The sequence below is a fragment of the Octopus sinensis genome, unplaced genomic scaffold, assembly GCF_006345805.1.
Source record: "Octopus sinensis unplaced genomic scaffold, ASM634580v1 Contig13474, whole genome shotgun sequence".
NCBI lineage: Eukaryota > Metazoa > Mollusca > Cephalopoda > Octopoda > Octopodidae > Octopus > Octopus sinensis.
In genome coordinates, this window is record NW_021832980.1 from 31,376 (window position 1) to 52,500 (window position 21,125).

The following is a 21,125-nucleotide window of genomic DNA, read 5'->3' on the forward strand; positions in this document are numbered from 1 at the left end:
TAATTACTATATCAGAGCAGTCATAACTATCAACACATTCTACATGTACTCTTGACCTTCTGACCTTCTCCTGTTGACCAGCTACTGGTCTATTTATGATGGCTGGCTACTTCCACTTTTTACTGGGAGGGATGTACAGTTTCACTATACTCAGTGCTGATGATTATCATCCTCACCATCATGGTAGTGCATTGACAGAATTGTTGGAACATCAGAAAAAATTGTTTTGTGATATTTGTTTTGACTCTACATTCTGAGTTCAAAGCTCACCAAGGTCAACTTTGCCTATCATCTTTTCAAACTTGATGAAATAAAGTACCAATCAAGTACTGGGATGATGGTATTATCTATCTTCCTCTCCAATCATGATAGCTGGCCTAAATTAGAAGTGTTGCTGTAGCAAGTGCACTGTTATATAATGAGAAAGGCAAATGTCTTGAAGGTGTTAGGTAGGAGTCTCCTGTGTTTTGGAATACAGCAGAATCAGTGTTTTGAGATTGGTCTTCAGTACTTTGTCTTGGCCTTCAGTCTTTCTGGACCTCCCTCTTCCACCAGTTCCATCCACCTTAAGTGATCGGCACTTCTTCATGCAACTGTCCATATGAATCACATGACCAAACCAGCATAGTATTCTATCTTGCAGACTACTTCTAATCCCTCTTATGCCTAATCTCACTTGAAATTGGTTCAGTTTGACTTCATTGAAAGTTTGAATGTGAATCAAGTTTAAAGACTGGATCAAATAACAGAAGTATTGATGAGGGTAATAAAGTGGCTTGAGTAAGAGAGAGAACTTGAATAGGAATTGCTGGAAATAGGTAGAAAAAGCTCTGGAAAAGATAAAAAATAGGAAAGCACCACGTCTAGATGCAATACCAGTTGGATTGATCTTGAGTGCAGGAAAGAATGCCTTAACAATATTCCACAACTAATGCTGTAAAATCTGGAGTGAGTAAAAGTGGCTGTCAGATTGGTGCACAGCAGAATATGTGCCTATATACAAAGGGGGAGACCTGCTTATCTGTGAGAGTTAACAAGCAATCACTCTGATACCACATGCAAGTAAAGTACTTTTGATCATCATCCCAGAATGTTTGAAACCATATATTGAACAAGAAATAGCCAAAGAAAAGGCTGGCTTTAGAAATGAATCATCTGCACAAATTTCCGCACAACTTGATTATTCAGTTGATTAAGGCCTTTGAAAGTCCTGTTGGAATTATGGCTTTACTTAGATTAATACTGTTCTGTTTGGGCTACATTGTTAGGATTCAGTAAATATCTTACTATATTTTATCTTTTATTCTTGCAGAGTAGATGAAATAATGGCCAATATAGTCACTTCCCTTGACTGTCCCTTCTCATCTTGGACATATTTTAGTGGCCAGAATTATTTTTATTGCAAAATAGCTGTTTTGAAATTAAGATTGTTTACAGGTGGCAGTGTGTGCATGTACATGCAGGTGATGCATGTGTGTGTGATATACATCGATGTAATGTAATACCATAACATGGGCCCATGGTATAGAAATAGTACTCCAAGATGTGTCACAGTAACTTTTGTATATTAAGGTAAAAGTTGTGCATATTAATTGTATGAGGGTTTTTCCTTACCTTGCAAGGTCTTTTTCTTATGAGTGAAAGAGTATAAGGTGTTTCTATTTTTCCATAAAACCCATTTAGTAACCATTCCTGTAGTTGTAGATAGCACTATTTTGCACTTCTTTTGGGCTCACCAGAATTATAAAGTTTTCACAGTTACACTAATTTGTTTATTTAAATGGATATTTTTACCATTCTGATATACTTCATGATGTATTTATATTATTTTTGTTGTTTGAATAAAATTGGTGTTTAAATAGATTTTTAGGTGGACTACAACTTTTGTATAAAACAATACTGTGGGCCTCAACAGTAAAAAAGTAGCACATTGCTGATATGTTTTGGATGGAATTTTGGCTCTTAAATCAAGTGGAGATAAGCAGGAATCTTTAAGCTAGTGCCATAATGTTTTCAAGTTCTCATTGTATAACAGAATAGGATCTCAAGATCTGTAGGAAGTCAATATATCCCTGCAAATTAACACATACACACACACAGAGTTGAGTCTCCTAATGAGGAATTAAGTAGGTTCTTTCATTTCTAGTTTTCTATATTGTCAAGTGTATTTTCTTGTGGCTGTGTTTTGAGACAATAGTTGGACACAGAATTGAAATATTTATAATTACTGAAAGAACTGACTTTGGGATACCATTCACACAGATTAATTAATGAAGCAAAATAATTCCAATTGATGGAAAGCAAGGTAGTGAAGGCAAAGGGGAGACAACTCTGAATTAAAATTATGCATGCAGTGAAGGGTTGAAATATTTGCTCGAGGAAGACTTCCCTTCTTTCCTGAGCGTCCAATAATACTTTATTTTTTCCACATCCTTGCATTGTTGTTTTTTGTTTTCTTGTTTGGATTAACTTTAATATCAGTATAATCTATTCTTTGACAGTATAGTAGCAACTCCAGGCAGATTTTTGGTCTAAATATAAACTTGTCTCTGATGGAAAGTAGATGTAAATGTTGCAATAATCTGTGTGTATATGCTTGCATGCGCATGTATGCATTTGCATTTACCTCTAAAAATAAAACAAGCATAATGTTGTCTATTGTCTACTTGAAAATGTTGAGTTGGTGTGTAACCACGTGTGTTTTCAAGCAAAGACATGCCACTGAAGTCAACTAACAAACAATTCAGTTAAATAGTGATTCAATTCAGGTTTTTTTGTTAAGTGTAAGAAAAAAACAAACTTTGTTTAACTCTTTTAATACCAACTTACCTTACACAACTTCTCTTAAAAGGTTCATATTTACTATCAAACTATCAATACAACTAAAGTGTTGGTCATTTTTTGAATAACAATCTGTCAGCATTTCATTTCAACATGACATATCATATATGACAATATGATATGTACACCAGTTTGCCAACACTAACATATTATATAGCAATAAATAAAGGTAGAAATATTAAACTCCTTTGAAATATCGATTCTGTTGAAAATTTACTAGGATGGACAGACAGTCTCTCTCTCTCTCTCCCATTCCTACCTTGTAAATATTGTTTGGAAAGGTTTGATAACCTTTTGTTATTGAAAATACTCTGTATCTACTTTTGCCCATCTCCCCATATCTATCCATGTCCTCTTCCTTCATCATCAGTGATTTCATTATGCATTTTTATTTTGTAGGGAGTGGAGTCAGCTGTGGCAAAACCCTCCAGCGCTTTCCTGAAAATGACTGGGATGACTGCCCATATACCCAAGGGGTAGAATTGGTGAGTTTTATATATCTGAGTGATATTTCATTGTATTTAGTTAGTTATTGTTTTCCTATTTAGTCTTCTGATTAAACAAAGCTATGAGACATTCCAGTTGTAGTTATCCAAGGCTATTTACTGTGGATTATACTATTCAATGTATTAGTAGGGTGTAGTTGAAGAAGTTTCCATTACTGTTTCTAATATCCTCAATCACTACATAAATAACTTCTCATTGCTTTAACTTGCTTTCTTAATGCTATTGAAATTTATTTCTTGGCTGGAGAAAGAAAACAATTGTTAGCAAAAAGCAGAGAATTAATTGCACAGATAATTGAATTTTTCTATTTGTTGTTAAACAAGATAACTGCTATAAACATATTTCTTACCCTATAAGAATTTATCTATGAAATAGTAGTCTTTTTTAGTTTGATTTGGTCATTTTTACATGTAGAATTATTTGTAGCAAATATAATTTGCATAATTAATTTGTGGCAAGTATAATTTGCATAATTAGAAATGGGAAAGTAGCTCTAGTGAGCCAGTATCATGAATTTAAAGCAGTTTTCAACAAATCATTTGAGAAGATATCTTACTAAGAGTCTACATTTACTGATAGTTGCAGCTGTGACAGCAGCACACTGATCCGGATATGATAGTACTGTGGGCTTCACCTGAACTTTGTAGAAGGTAATTATAAGAAGACTAGTCTGAGAGACAGTTGGAATGTTGATGTTGTGAGTTCCCCAGATGTTATGTGAGGAGGTCCAGCATGTTGTCAGTTTGCTAAATCCCAACAAGTAAATTATTTTTATAATTTCATCTTTACTGAGGAACTCCCCTCCCACCTAGTGTGTGTGTGTGTTAAAAGTTTAATTAATAGCTAATAATAGCTAATTCATGTCACCAAATGGTTTCATGCTGAAGAACCTTCCAAACATGGGAGAGGTAAATTGATTATCAAACATATCTGAATGAGAATTTATGACTTGGGTTCTTTGTTATTGGAGGACTAAAAACCATCACAGCTAATGGGGCTCAGAGATCTGGTTTAAAAACTGAATGAAACTCTAATGGAAGTATGTGGAACCCTGCAGTAGGGTTCCACATACTTTCTGTCCAGCATATTTCATTCATGAGGGTTTTGATTGACATGAAGCTATGATAGATGGTACAGTGGAACTGGATCCAAACCACATAGCTCAGAAACAAAATCTTCTTAACTACACAACTATGCCAGGATAATCTCTCAGAAAGATGTTGCAAGCTGTTCTACAATTATGTGGAATCCTGCTACATTCAGTTAAACAGTCCTGGCATTGTTAGCTGGGGTTCTAGAGTTTACCTCATCAGATAGCTACACTTCTCCCTCAATATGTTGCTGATTACATTGTTGCAATTATTGTTGTCAAGTATCAAATCAGATTTAGATTGTTGCAATTATTCTTCTTAAGCACTAAAGCAGACTTAATGCAGCAGATATCTAGTTGGTAGAATATACTCTGAGGAAGGTTTAACTGTAATTTTGAGCTAGTTAATTGGTCATATAGGGGTTCCATTACTGGCTTGTTGAAAATGAATTGTGGTTTGTGATAGAACAAAATCCAGCTGGGTTGTCTTTCACTACATCTTTGTCCTTATACTTACATTGTAAAATGGTGAGAACATTTGGTCCAACATTTTCGTGTCAAACACAGGAAAACTGGTGAGTGGAAAATTGAGAGCTGGAGTTAGGAATCCATCTGACTGTGAAATATTGGCATTATTGATTGGTAAATATAGAAATGTTGTGACTCTCCATTTCTACGGAACCCTACAGTATTATTACCGTTGTCAAAACTATATTGATATCAAGTTTCCGCTCTAACATCTGTAGCTATTTTGCTGTAACCATATCAAGGTTAGGAAGAAGGAAGGCTCTTTTGGTTAATAAATATTGATATATATTCCATCTTAAACTTAGAGGACTTAAGAAAATAGCTAAATTTTGATGTATATGATGTAAATGAGTTGAGATAGAAAACCCATCTGTATTAATGGATAATGTTTGTAATTCATAGCGATACTTTACTCAGAAAATTTGTAAAACTTCTTTAAGTAGGAACCTTTGAGAAATCTTTAAATTTACTGCTGTTTATGTGCCACATTATCTGAAGTCTGTGAGAGGAAATGTTTGAAGAAAACTGATGCAGGAATGGTTTAAAGGTTAAAAGAGGATAATGTTGGTGGTATGTGATGAAAGAAAGTTGTGTCATGGAGGGAGAACAGCTGGAAGAATTTCTCTGATAAATGATTTGTTGGCATGAGAGGTGGCACAGTAGTTGAAGCTTGAGATCATTCGGAGTTGGACAAAGCATCAACTAATCAAGTATTGACTAAAGTTTAATCCTCAAAATTACTTAAGTTACAAAATACAAATCTGTTCTCTGATACAGAGAGCCTCTTTAAAATCTGGGAAGGTTTTCTTAGATGTAATCTCTAAAACATTCTCTGAGAAGTGCTAAGACTGAACAGTGCCAAGCTATCTATCATTCCTGGTTCATGTATTTGTTGCCCACTTCAAATACTGTATCTGTGGCTGTTATACCATGCCTGTATGAAAGACCATTATTATAAAGCTGTACGCTGTCTTGTTTCATAGACATAGCTGTCTACATGGACAGTAAGCCATTAACATCATAAGATTATAATATTAAAAGTCTCTGTTGAAGAATCTGTATGGAATCTATAATATGAAATTAGAGAATGGATCTTCAATTAACATTCTGAATTAAAATACAAATATTCTCAGTAGTAAAGTAGCTTTCTCTATAAATTTCATATGTGTTCTCTTGTGATTTTAACTTTTTCTATAGAATACAAATCTCCTCTATAGTTATGGTAGGAGGGATAGACAGGTGGATCCTTGAAGATGGACAGTGAAACAGTGAAAGGTTAGAAACCTACATAATTGATAATCTGTGACTTTGAAACTACTAGACTATTTCACAAGATTTTGGTCACTAGCAATGATACTATAATAATTACAGTATTAGGAGTGTATTGCAGTTCGCTTGAAGCATTGTGCATTGTTTGTAAAATATAATGTGTCTTGAATGGCACAACAATGCACTATAATAATAACAATGGACTATAATAACTGTTATAATTTAATCGTCCTTAGTCTGATATAATATTTCAGAATACAAAAATTCCTTCTTCAGAGATCCCTAGCAATTGAGCGAGTCACTGCTATAAGCAGTTTTCCAACAGTTTTATTTTTCCTGGAAGTGTCTCTGCAGTGGTTGACACATCCGTAGCATTGCTTCTAAGTTATGTATTATATGTGCAGTTTCCTTATTTTTTCTTTATAAACAACACATGAGCATGTTATCAAAAATGAACCTACACACATCCAGATGTAGCTAAATAATATATTGACTGCCAACCTCCAGTTTGTTGTTAATTTGGGGCCCTAGTCTGTGTATGAGGATAGCTTCCTTAATTCTTAGAATACCCAAATTTCTTTCATTGGCCTCAATTGTGACTGTTATGCTTTTGTCAGTGTTCTGGCATTTGTCTAGAGTTTTTCTGAAAGAGGAGGCTCTTGTGTTCAGATGTTCTTTGATGTGAATGTGTATAGGTCTTGTTGTGCTACCCACAAAGAACTTGTTGCATTTGTTACATTGTATTCTATACACAATATTTACCCGTTGGCATAAATCTGTGTTAGAGATGGAACAGTTTGCTAATGTGCATTGATTGCTATCCATTGATTGTTTCTTTGCTAGGTGTCTCTTTAGAGAGAGGGGCTGGAGTGGGCTAGTTGTATGTCTAGCATTTCTCTTCTTATGGCTCTTCAGATAGCTATAGTTATCCTCTTGCTAAAATGGGGTATTTTAAGGAAGCATGTGTTGCTGGGTTTCCTTTGTGTTTGGCGTGTCTCTCGTTTTGTTTACTTAAGCCGATTTACAATGGATATAGGGTACCCGTTGGGTTTCAATATCTCTTGGAAGCATGTCCTGCTGCACTTGTCCTCTGTCCTGCTGCACTTGGTCTGGATGCATGCAAGTCCATTTCTGGCATATCCTATTTTGCCACCGAGTGGAAGGGCTGAACTGTACTGAACAAACATATCTCTGCTGGTTGCTTTCCTGTAGAACTCAAGGTGGATCTCTCCATCTTCCGTTACTTTCTGTTGGAAGTCCAGTATTGTTGGATGTTCTATAGTGAACTGTATGTTCATATCCATGTTGTTGAATGTTGTGAATATTCTGTCAGCCTCTTCATGGGAGGATGTCAGTATGAGGATGTCAACTACGTATCTGGTGAAGAAGGTGCATGAATGGCAGATGTTGAGTGCTCAACGTTCCAAATGGTTCATACAGGTGATAGCTAGTATTGAAGTCACCAGCCACAAAGAGAAGGTCCCTGTCATTCGTCAACGCGGTAGTCTGCAAGAGGGTGTCATAGAATCGGTCTTTCTGTCCATTGGGTAGCCTCGGCTGAGGGGCATAGGCCGAGATAATGGTTGCTAACCCATGATGAAGCACTAATCTAATCTTAAGTATACTGTCGCATACTCTGACTGCCTCAATTTCCTTATCTACCCATTTCTCCCCAAGAAATATACCCACGCCCCCAACCCCATCCAGAAAATCTTGTACCTGTGTTCTTTGCCTGTGAGGAAGCTAGCAGAACCTCCTCTTCCACCTTACTTCTTGGATGCAGCACATATCGACACATCTCCGTTCAAGCATCTCAACAATCACACCAGACCTTCCTTTCAGTGTGCCAATGTTGAGAGTGCCACCCCTGAGGGTGTGGGAGGTATGGGCCCTTGAGACCCTGGGACAGGGTACAGTAGTGTCATGTACCTGAAAAGAGAGCTTGCATTTGGCAGAATTCATAAACAAGCAATAGCTTTAAGTTCAACCTGCGTACACTACACTATCATATTTTTGCACTATGTGATCACTACCTTACATAGTAGGGGTGGGGATGGCGTAAGCCTTTAGAAGCGTTCATGGGAGACAACCAAAGGTTGACAAAAACAGGGACTTCTGGTACAGTTGGAGGGGGTGGGAGGGTGGGCGTACCTCCAGCTAGCAAATTTGGACAAGAACGAGAGCATCTCCTGGATATGTATTCTTTCAGCAGAGGTGTTAAGAATTGAGTAAGGGAGTCAGCGTGTGTGCGCTAGTTTATATAGGGTGGTAGTGGAGGAAGTAGGAAGTCTTGGTGAGGGGAGTGGTAATCAAAAGAGAGAGAGACACACAGACAGAGTGAGGCCGAGAGAGGGAGACAGTGATACAGAGAGAGGGAGTCAGAACATGAGAAAGATATTCTTTTGGGATATGTGTGGCATAGTTAATTTAATGAGACAGCAAATGTTGATAATAGTAAATAAAATTGAAGAATCTGAGAGTCAGTCTAAGACAAATTTAGAGGAGAATGACTGTGTGATAGACTTGAATAGACGGATGAATGAATGAATATGTTGCGGTTAAGGAAGTGCGTGAACTAAGGTTATCTTAGGCAACAAGGAAGACAAAAATATAGAACTATATTTACATGATGATATGGTACTGATATAGACAGAATAATGTAAAGGAGCTAATAAGGGGTTTATAATCTGCGCAAAAATAGAAGGGTCGATGATGGGGTTGAAAAAGACAAAACTTATCTGGGCATCTTCTGAGATACGTATTTTCAGCCGAGATATTGAAGAAAGCTGAAAAGGAAAGTGCAGACTGCTCTAAGGAAAATTAAACAGGAATGGTGGAATTAGCTAAAGGGGCACAAGAAACAGCTGATAGAAATGATGCCAAGGGTTTGAACTCTTATGTTAAGGAGGTATATAGCCTAAAATCTTCTTTAATAGCTCCTCATCAGCAACTCTTAACACCTAGGGTTAAACTCAACTACCTCTGACCATCTTATAAGAAAATTGTTGAAAACGTGTTCATTTTCAAAATGCTAAAAGTGTAAACAACAAATTAAATGGGTGGCTTATTTGCAATTTGAACCTAAAAGTAAAATCAATAGAGGTTGCAAAGGGATGGAAGGTACTAACACTACTATTGCTAGAAATAAGAGTTAAAACAGAGGATACTTATGGTTTCAGATCTTATAAAAACCCACCATGTATTAAAGACCTAGAAAAATTTGAAATCGATCTTATAAAGTTAGTTAGAATGTAAAATTTAACCAAAAACCCCACAAGTTCCAATACATATTACAGACATATATTAAACCTTTGAAAACATCAACAAACATGTTTATTAAAGCATACAAAACAAAACATATTAATGAAGTATCCATCACACACACACACAACAAATTACTAACTCACAACATAACTAAAACATACAAGAAACAAATCCCATCACTTATAATTCAATTAATGTAGTAGCAAAAATTTTAGCCACAAGGTTTGAAACAGAAGACAGTAGAAAGGATTATCCCATGAAGAAAGACTATAGAAATAACCTCACACAAAATCCTAGCTGTAGATTAATAAATCCCACAGAATGTGAAAAATCCATATTAGATAATATCATACGACATATCAGAGCATACTCAAACCTTACTCAATGGATAAGCAATAGTGCAACTATTGAATGGTTTAAGAAAATAGAAGATAAATCCAAATGCAAATTTATACAATTTGATATCATAGAGTTTTACCCCTTGATCTCCAGAAGCTTACCTCAGAAGGCACTTGAATTAGTCAGGCATATGTTACCATAACAAATACTGATATAGATATAATTATGAACGCAAGGAAGTCTCTGCTCTTTCATGATAATTCCTCTGTGGTAAAAAAGATTGAGGATGAGTTATTTGACATAGCAATGGGGACCTAGGATGGTACAGAAAGGTCCTACCTAGTAGGCTACTATATCCTAAAGATTTTAAAAGAAATAAAAGAAGCTAACATAGGTTTATATAGGGATGCATGTATATGCATACACACGCGCACACACACATACATACATACATACATACATACATACATACATATAATATGTGACAATTGGTTGGTTGCCATAATAAAACTCAGAGTTTTGGATGTCAGGGTGGAAGTCTGCTCCGGCATCTCATCAGTAATTAAGACAAACAAAAATGCTATGAAAATGACTGTTAAATAAAGGTGAAATTACTGTGAAGATGACCGTTATTAAGACAAACAAAAGAGCTATGAGAATGACCGTTAAATAAAGGGAAATTACCTGAATAGGGAGAAAGTAAAACTACTCGAAAAAGGTAAAATCATGCTCATAGAATCCACATATGCGTGCATGTACCTACATATACATGCATGCATGCACACCCACGTGCATGTGCATATATACATATACTCACTCACACTCGCATGAAACACATGCACACCCACACACACATATATAAGAGCATGCATCCATACATATGGGAACATATACATATATATACCCGCACACATGCATGCACACACACATATATATACCCATACATGCACAATTATGTTCATATACATGTCTCTATATGCACATGCACAAATATGCAGGGTGAAAGGTAATGTACCGAAAAATATATAAATATATAAGCTTTATATAGTTGTATATTTTTTCTGTACATTACTTTTCACCCTGCATATTTGTGCATGTGCATATAGAGACATGTATATGAGCATAATTGTGCATGTATGGGTATATATATACATGTGTGTGCGCGGGTATGTAGATGTGCATGTTTACATATGTATGGATGCATACATATATGTATGTGTGTGTGGGTATCCTTGTATGTGTTTCATGCGAGTGTGAGTGAGTATATGCACATGGGTGTGTGTGCGTGCATGTGTATGTATGTACATGTATGCATATGCAGATTCTATGAGCAGATTTATTTCAGATTCCAGATTGCTTTATATCTTAGCTCTCAATCCATGTTGTTTAATTTTATCTCCAAACCTTTCTAGTTTGTGAGTCCATACTTTATTTATCATCTATGAATGATTATTTGTTTATTTTGTTAGTGTACCAATTAGAAAGAATTATGTCTGTTGGTTGAATGCAAGTTAGAAACAATATGTTGGTTGCTGTGTTTATTAATTTTGGGTTCCACAAATCCATGGAACATTTGGGTTGTTGTTCCCCACTCACCCTTGAAGCTCATTTCAGCCCCCTTTTCTGTGATTTCACTAAAAATTTGAAATATTCTCTATCACTCTCTATTGTCTGGTGATTATTGGATATTTATTGCTAATTACTAGATAGAAAGTAATTTATTTAGTTGTAATCAGTAATGTATGAGATCTATTTATAAGTATGATGAAGCAAAGTGAGTTGTGCATTTGTTTTGTTGATAAATTCTATGAAACAGGAAAGTAATTGGTAGAGGTAAGGCATAAAATGTCTGTAGTTGATGTGCCACAAAGTGTCTATAGTTGATGTATCTCATATAACAGGGTACCTCATATAATAACGTTTGCAAGCATGGGAAGCAGGCCTTATGTGAATGAATATTTGCTTGAACATGATACACTCAATTGTCAGTCATGTTACACAGGTTGGTGATCAGTTAGAGTCTGCTTATACTGCAAAAATGTCCTAGCAACCACCCACAATGCTCAGCTGTACAGAATGCACTGACTATTGATTGTATTCACATTACTGCAAGGCTATGTATTTTTTTATACAGATTTATGTACTTACCCTCAACATGGGGCCAAGAACAGAAAAAATATGAAGGTGCCTGATCCTTACAAATGACACAAAATGTATTCTCTGTAGGAAAGAGTAGAGATAATCAAGAAAATATGTGACAATAGAAGCTTTGTTGTTGAAGGTTTTAAGACTGGTGTCAATGAATTTACTATTCATTCTATTTACAAAGTGCATTATCTTTTTTAGCCCAACACCTGTGATAAACAAGGATAAATGTAACAGAAATACTGCTGTTACTGTTGAACAATATCATATGAAATAAGATGACTAAGAACTTGTTCCTTGATATTTTTGTGTTCATAATGTCAACTTCCCTATTTTGGTAGTAGGCCTGTCATTTCAATGTTCTTTGTAAAAATTATTTAGGATCTTTCAATCATGCTGTTTCTGCTGTTCTCTAACTTCACTTTGAAGTATATTGTATGTGAGATAAATGAGGAAATACTTGTCCTACACTTTTATCGTTTCAATCAGTGATGTATAGTTTAATTAGGTTTAGTAAACAAGCTAGGCAGTGTTGGTTGTGTAAAATAGCCAGTGGCATTTGAGAAATATGCTTATGCAGCAATCTAGTTTAACTATTTGTATAAAAGTATTTTTCTGTGTGCTTCAGTTTCAGCAACATTGCTAATGTTTGTGGAAGTTTTAATTCTGCCCTCCTTTGAAATAAAATCCTGCAACTTTTTGGTCTAAATTCCAGCACAGGTTTATCTCTGCTGATATTAGTATTAGTTTTCAGTGAAGGTTACTTTGTTATGACTATACTGTACAACTTTACACTATCCTTTAAAATATTGTAATCCTCTTTTCAAGAAAGTTACCAGCAATGCTGCTGATAAAAACTTATCTATAAATTCCTGTAACGATGTTAATTGTCTGTAGATTTCTTTAATTGTAACAAATGATTTTTTTAACAGTTATCATTACAGATAGATTTGGTCATATGCTTAAGGCTACTGCTAGTTAACAGATGCCTATCGGAATATCAAAAAGGATATTACAAAAATCAAACTACAAAACTTTTGCAGTCTTATGATGTCTATCTGCATTTAGGTTTTTATTTTTCTGTTTTGTTTTTCCATAAGACAATTTATCTTGAATTTATCTTAAAAAGCTATAAGGAATCATTTACTTTTATCATTTTACTTTTATCATTTACTTGTTTCAGCCTGGTACTTAATGTTCTTGGTTTCTTTTGCTGAACCACTAAATTACATGGATGTAAAGACACCAACACTAATTGTCAAGTGGTGGTAGAGGACAAACAAAGATATACACACACATATACATATATTATACAATGGGCTCTTTCAGTTTCTGTCTATCAAATCCACTCACAAGGCTTTGGTCAGCCTGAGGCTATAATAGAAGGCACTTGCCCAAGGTACCACACACTGGGACTGAACCTGGAATCGTGTAGCTGAGAAGCCAACTTCTAACCATGCAGCCACGCCCTAGCCACACTTGTGCCAATAAAACACTTGAGCATGATTTTACTTAACTGATGTATATTTTGTCTCTTTGTTATATATTTGTTAAATGACATGGTTATTATTTTTATTTTTCCACATTAAGAATTGAGAATGTTGCTATAATTTACTTTAAACTTCGAACATGTAAATTTTAATTGAATAACTTTCTCAATAGTTTGGTAGTTTATATGGTAGAAATGGAATAGTCATTTCGGTTTTAGTGACATAATTGAGAGAATTTGAGGAGAATTAAAAGATGCTGGCTAAAATGTGAAGCACAGTGAATATATTTGATATAATGATGCAAAGTTGTATAACTTGCCATATACAGGAAGTTACTTTGATATTGTACCTGGAATTTAGATATATCTATTTATTCTTGTAGATTTCACATGAAGTATTTTAAATATATTAATAGTTATCACCAAGCTAACATGACAGTCCAGGAAAATAGGATGTATGCTCTCGTTGATTAGCTTCAAGAGGCCATCGCCTCTAGCTAGCTATGTGACACATGAACCTGTGTCCATTATAACCTTCAAACAGGGGAGGTCACCCTAACCCACTGTCTTTGTATCAGTTTTATTGACTTCTCAAAGCTACAAGATAATGCATGATCAATTCAAAACAATGTGAATAAATAAGCATAATATTTGACATAGTTATCTGAATGATAAAATGCTTTAAAAAATCACTATTCGCATGGCTGTCTGGTTAGATGCTAGCTTCTGAAACAAGATAAGAGATAAAAAGTATTCCCTTTAAAGTCTTCTATTTGTGCAACGACCACTGATTCAGATCTCTTCAAGAAAGTCTCAATAGGTTAAATAACTTATATTTAACCTATTTATTTTCAAATGCAGCACAATTTTATCATTGTCTGTATTTCACTGTTATGCAGTTCCATACCATTCTATTTATAGCTTATATTCCAATATATTTGTGTTGGAATATAAACTAGAAAAAATACCTAACAAACCAACAAAAAAGAAAAAAAAATTTCCTACTTAAAGAACAGTATCTTCACTTTTTCCAGCTGCCTTTCAACCCTAGTCCATATCTTTAGCCTGGTTCCATTTTCAGTGCTATTTATGGTACCAAAGTAGATAAATTTACTTTGGTAACACAGATTTTGATTTTTCTCATTGAATGATAATGGCTTTGTTCTTACCTTTTTATACAACTAGCAACCACAGGCAGTATTTCTGGTGTAGTTAAACCCTTCATTCTACATCAGTTCATCCAGACATCATTTACCTTTTACAGACCCAGTATTTGCTCTTTGTCTGTTTTCTTCCTACTTACTGTGCAAAGTCCTACTCAAATGATAGCAGGCCTAGGGAGTCCTTTGTTTTTAATTTGTATCTATGTTCATTCTTCCTCTATTCAGTGTGAGTATGCGTGTGCATGTGTGTTGTATAGAAATGACAGTGTCATCATCATCATCATTTTAAAGTCCACTTTTCCATACTCCATGGAGTTTGAGGCAGATTTTCTACTTATGGATGCCCCTGCAGTTGCCAGCCCTCACCTGTTTTCATAGCCAGACATGTTTTTGTAGAATGGTGGATATGAAATATACAGCTTATATGAAAGTGGCACTCATTTACAACTATCAGCTAATGTCAAGTTGACACAAACATACACTCACATACATACATACATATGATGGCTTCTTTCAGTTTCTGTCTACCAAATGCACTCACAAGACTTTATAGTAGAAGAGATTCCATGTAAAGGAAATGAACCCAAAGCCATGTGGCTGGGAATCAAATTTCTTAACCAATTAGCCATGCCTGCCCCTGTATGTGTTGTGCAGAAATGACTGTGTAAGAAAGTGTGTGTGTGTGAGAGAGAGTGAAAGAGAGATACAGAAGTGATTCTGTGTGTATGCATGTGTGGATATATGATTGATGGTAGATATCCAACTGTGGATTCCTTTATGATTACCTCTGGAAATAGAGAAGACATCATCTCAATGCTGTTCTTTAAGTTTTACTGACCACCACATATTGCTAACAGTGCTCTCAGTGTTAATATAGAAAACTAAATTCTTGTTTGCAATCTATATTTGTTAATGGATGTATTCTAATGTTAAGAACAGAAATTGTTCACTAGAAAATGGAACTAACTTCTATATCTTCAGCTAACAGACTAATAAACTGTAAAAATAGAGAAAAATATTGATAAAAATCTGTTATATAACATTAGGGGAAGTAATGGTGGTGGACAGGTGAGGAAAAGAGAAATAAACCAAAAGAATTTTGGTGGCTAGCTATTGCATACTGATTATTTCATCAATGGTGCTATTGACCTTATTTTGGCACCTTTTCACATGGCATGATCTACTCTTATATTCCTCCACACCTGTCTTATTACCAAACTACAAAACTAACAATTTCCTCTCTGGAATCAGAAAACGACAGTTGTGAAAGGTTTCAAACATTTATACGTATGTATAACAGGGTTACCAAGTATGTTGCAAGACAAAAAACCCTCAACTGGGAGTAGGGAAGTAGTATTGATGGGGTGTGGATTTGTGACAGTTGAAAGATTAAAGGTATAAAAACAAGGTGATGTTTCCTTCTAGAGTCATACTGACTCATAAGGGCCAGTTTCCTGGTTACCATGGTGTATATATTGGATAGGACACTGGTGCATCACAGGATTACTCATTTTTGCCCACTGAGTGGACTGGAGCCACCAAGCTACATGCTTCCACTAGATTAAAGGTATAGAAATTCATTGATAAGTGTCTTGGTGTAGTATAGATACATGGATACTCCAGTTGGGTGAAATGATACAATGGTTTGGACCAGGCGAGTGGGAAAGATTGAGGTGATTGTAGTAAATGATGGAGAGAAATATAGAAGATGCTCAAGAGTAGGAGTTATGGTAGATGTGTGAGGGTATTGAGAGCAGTAGCAAGTGAGGTGTTGATGATGGTGATTTACTGAAAGTCTATTGTTCAGCCTGATTTTAAACTAGGTTGAATAGAAGTGCCACAGAGCAGAATAGAAGGCCCACAAAAACTTATTCTAATGATGCAAAACACACTAACACTGTTAGAAACTGAGGAAGGAATGAAAGATCATCATCATCATCATTGTTCGACCATGGTCAAGACAATGGAATTTACCATGCTACGCCAGACTTCACGGTCCATCATGGCATTACAGAGGTCCTGTTGATACTGAAAGATACTGTGTGAGGATTGTGTTCATTGTGATTGGTGAGGCATGGTTGTGTCATTAAAAGGTTTGCTTCACAACCCTGTAGTTTCAGGTTCAATTCCATTGCATAGCATTTTGAGGAAGTCTCTTCTACTATGATATTTGGTTGACCAAAATCTTCTGAGAGAATTTGGTGGATGAATAGGAAACTCATTGTGTGTGCATGTGCTCATGTGTCCTTGTCTTGACATTTATGTGCTGTTTGTAAACAAAGACACAGTTCATGCAAAATTGGCATCATATGCTGCAAGTTTCCATGAAAATGTCCACACATTAAGCTGTCCATATCTGAAGGACTTGAGATACTAATACTTTGCTTGGAAACAGGTAAGGACTGCAATAGGAAGAGATAGCCAGCCATAGAAAATCTGCCTCAAAGAGCTTCATCTGATCTATGGATGCATGGAAAAGTGGATTTTAAAACAATTATGATACTTATTAAATAGAAAGGGAAGTTGGGTAATTAAAGGAAATTAAGGAAATGTCTTCATGTTGGAGTGTTTTCTGTGAGATATTGTTCAAGCTGTGTGTTCTTTTGGACAAAATCTTGATAGACAACACTGTCCAGCCCAATGTGGCTTGCTACTAAAAGTAATAATTTGTTATTTATAAATATTAACTTTTGTATAATTTTTAATTTAATCTAAATTTGTTTCATCACTGTTTTACAGTTTTGTCAGCCAGCAGGATGGCAGTTATCAACACAAAGATTGCAGCCCACATTTTTTGCAGCTGTGTTGACAGACATTGATGCTGACAGACATTATTGTGCATGCATGACATTCAATGAAGCAGTTGCCATGACACCCACCAAACCAGATGATGAAGAGGAAGAACAAGATGGTTCAGGCTTGGTGCATCATTCACTGATGTTTGCTCCTAAAACCATCCTGCTTGTTTCTCGAATGAATAACTTTGAGGCTTTAAAGGTAACAGATTGGTATAAAAATTATTCCATTAAATCTATTTGTCTTCAACAAATTTTCATTAGAGATTTTTTGTTTTTGGTGCCATTCCACTCCACATCTTCCTTTTATTTAAAAAATAAAGGAGAAATTTTTCGATTCCTTTTTCAGAACTGTCTTGGCATCATATATACTGTGTTTATTGAAAATTTACAATATAGTTTGGAAACTATAATTGGCAATATTTTGGGCTGTGTGCATGTTCCGCCTTCTGGTAAGTATTTATTTTTTTTTAAAATACAAATCACCTGCTAAAGTATAAGATTCTTTGTAAATCTATTTTAACCATTGATTTTTGATAGCCACTGATTTCTTGAGTTACATATATTTTAAAATAATGTTTTCAATTTATGTTTTTGGTTCCTTTTTACCATTATATATTCTCCGATACTTGATTTTGTACACCTTCCAGAAGTAGATATTTTCTGCAATCAAATATATCTTGCATTGTTCTAGTTGTTCAGTCAGTGGAACTTTACACTATTATCTCAATAAATAAATGCACGAAGACAATACTCTATATTTCTTCCTCATGGAATCTCCTCTTTCCTGATAAGTACATTTTTATTACTCAGGTCTTATAAAATAGTGAAATAATCAATATTATATATTATTGTTGTTAGTTGCTCTATCATAAGCAATGTGGAGGTGCAATGGCCCAGTGGTTAGGGCAGCGAACTCGCGGTCATAGGATCACGGTTTCGATTCCCAGACCGGGCGTTGTGAGTGTTTATTAAGCGTAAACACCTAAAGCTCCACGAGGCTCCGGCAGGGGATGGCGGTGATCCCTGCTGTACTCTTTCACCACAACTTTCTCTCGCTCTTACTTCCTGTTTCTGTTGTACCTGTATTTCAAAGGACCAGCCTTGTCACTCTCTGTGTGACGCTGAATATCCCAGAGAACTACGTTAAGGGTGCACGTGTCTGTGGAGTGCTCAGCCACTTACACGTTAATTTCACAAGCAGGCTGTTCCGTTGATTCGGATCAACCGGAACCCTCGTCGTCGTCGTAACTGACGGAGTGCTTCCATCATAAGCAATGGCATTTGTTCTGAAGTACACTTTTCTTAGTGTCAGCTAAACACAATCTTATTTATGTTTGCCCAATTAAGTGTGAATGTTTATAGTGCGTGTATGATAAATCATTTTTATTAAACTTGTTCAAATTATTCAGTACAAATTATTTCATTGTAATATTTTTAATGAAATAACAGTCCATGTGTTTCAATTAATTCTGAAAATAATCAATTAGATTGAGTTAGTAAATTTGCCATCACTAGGCCTGTGATAGGAATATAAAACTTTCTGACAATAACAGGTTCAAATTTCGACATGAATACTGGGCAGTTTTGTATCATAAAACCAGTTGGATTCATCTCAGAATGGTTACTATTACACCTTTTACTTTTTTAAGTCATTTGACTGCAGCCATGCTGGAGCACCACCTTTAGTCGAGCAAATCAACTCCAGGACTTAGTACTTATTCTATTGGTCTCTTTTGCCGAACCACTAAGTTATGAGGATGTAAACACACCAGCATCGGTTGTCAAGCGATGTTGGGGAGGGGGACAAACACAGACACACAAACACACACATATATACATATATACGACGGGCTTCTTTCAGTTTCCGTCTACCAAATCCACTCACAAGGCTTTGGTCAGCCCGAGGCTATAGTAGAAGACACTTGCCCAAGGTGCCACGCAGTAGGACTGAACCTGGAACTATGTGGTTCGTAAGCAAGCTACTTACCACACAGCCACTCCTGTCCTAATTATTTTAAGATTTTAATATAGCTTCTAAACTAAGTATATTTTACCATAAACTCATGACATATTTTACTTTGCAAACATTATTATGTATCCAGAAATCACTTAATCAGCTATGCTACATACAGCTTGAGACTGTCTTTATAAACTCATGGGGTAGTCATATAATATTGTCAATCCAAAAGCAAGTACTACACGCTTTGACAGTGAATAATTTTATTATTGAATATTTTAATTTTTCTGTTTTTGTAAACTTTCTAGTTTTTGTTAGTTGGATTACCAGTAATGTTACTTACAAAAGTAAATGAGTGAATGAATTAATTTTAATCAGTCTTAAGCACCAGAGTTGATTTTAACTTAAAATAAAAATTTTTGTTATTTTGATGATTTGATATAGTCAAAGAGTATTGTATTGATTAGTAGACACACTAATTACTGATTACTATTTTATTTATGTAGTATATAGATGACTACATTGTTATAGACAGTCTATAAATGGGACTAATTCAATGGTTTCACTATTTTTTACATTTATTTTTATATATTTGCATATTTAATGTTGGTGTTGGATGATTAACTATATATGGTAATGGGTTTACAAGTTGCTATTACCTGTTGACTGGGACCTTTGATAATTGTATTACTTCTGTGTACTTAAGTACACAGAAGTAATACACATTTCTGCAGAGAGACATGTTCTATTTTCACTTATTTACTAAAAGCATGAAGCATAGGAAAAACAGAACTCACTCTAAAAATATGCATGTTTGCAAAATCTCCCACTCTTTTTAACATGTAAAAGTAGGTGTTAAACCAGGGAAAAAATAAACCACAAAAAAAAACATTATAAATGTGATTAATGAATTAGTTTTCTACATCCACCTACATTGCAATCATTCTGTAACATCAACTTTCAGCTAAGCTAGATAAATAAAATGATTGTGAGGTTATTGTACAACACATAGTGGAAGTTTTTTTGAAATGTGATTTTTTTCTGATTATTTTCTTTCATAGGTGGTCCTCAGGTCCGTTTCTCGATTGGTGGTGGTGACCGACAAGCTTTGCAACCTCCACTAAGTAATACTATTCCTGTCACAAATTCATCAGTTGCATTGCTTTTCAGCCAATTCGGTAAGCTTTATCATTATTATTATTAGTAGTAGTATTAGTATTATTAAGGTGATGAGTTGATAGAATTGTTAGCATGCTAGGTGAAATGCTTAGCGACATTTTGTCTGTCTTCACATTCAGAGCTCAAATTCCACCAAAGTTGATTTTGCCTTTCATCATTTTGGGGTCAATGAAATAAGTACTAGTTAAGTACTGAGGTCGATGTAATCAACTTGCTCCCCCACCTGAAATTGCTAGCCTGTGTCAAAATTTGAAATCATCATCACCATTATTACTACAAAGGCTGCAAGCCAAAAACATGTTCAGTAAAATGTGGCATTTCATCCATATATTTATGTATATATATATATGTGTATGTATGTGTATATATATATGTGTGTGTGTGTGTTTATATGTATGTATATATATGTATGTGTATATATATATGTGTGTGTGTGTGTTTATATGTATGTATATATATATAAGTGTATATATATATGTGTATGTGTGTGTGTATATATATATGTGTGTGACCGTGTGTATATCATTGGCGATCTTTTTCCTCCGTCTTCCCTTCC

General features: G+C 35.2%; 1 protein-coding gene across 1 annotated transcript; it reads left to right on the forward strand.

The window, feature by feature from the left end:
* Nucleotides 1–3,241: 3,241 nt before the first annotated feature.
* Nucleotides 3,242–20,594, forward strand: LOC115229670 (myotubularin-related protein 13-like). The gene is made up of 4 exons (XM_029799991.2): nt 3,242–3,326; nt 17,375–17,632; nt 17,780–17,882; nt 20,452–20,594. The coding sequence occupies exons 2-4, from the start codon at nt 17,480–17,482 to the stop codon at nt 20,592–20,594; spliced, it is 399 nt and encodes a 132-aa protein (XP_029655851.2). The 5' UTR covers nt 3,242–3,326; nt 17,375–17,479.
* Nucleotides 20,595–21,125: the final 531 nt, after the last annotated feature.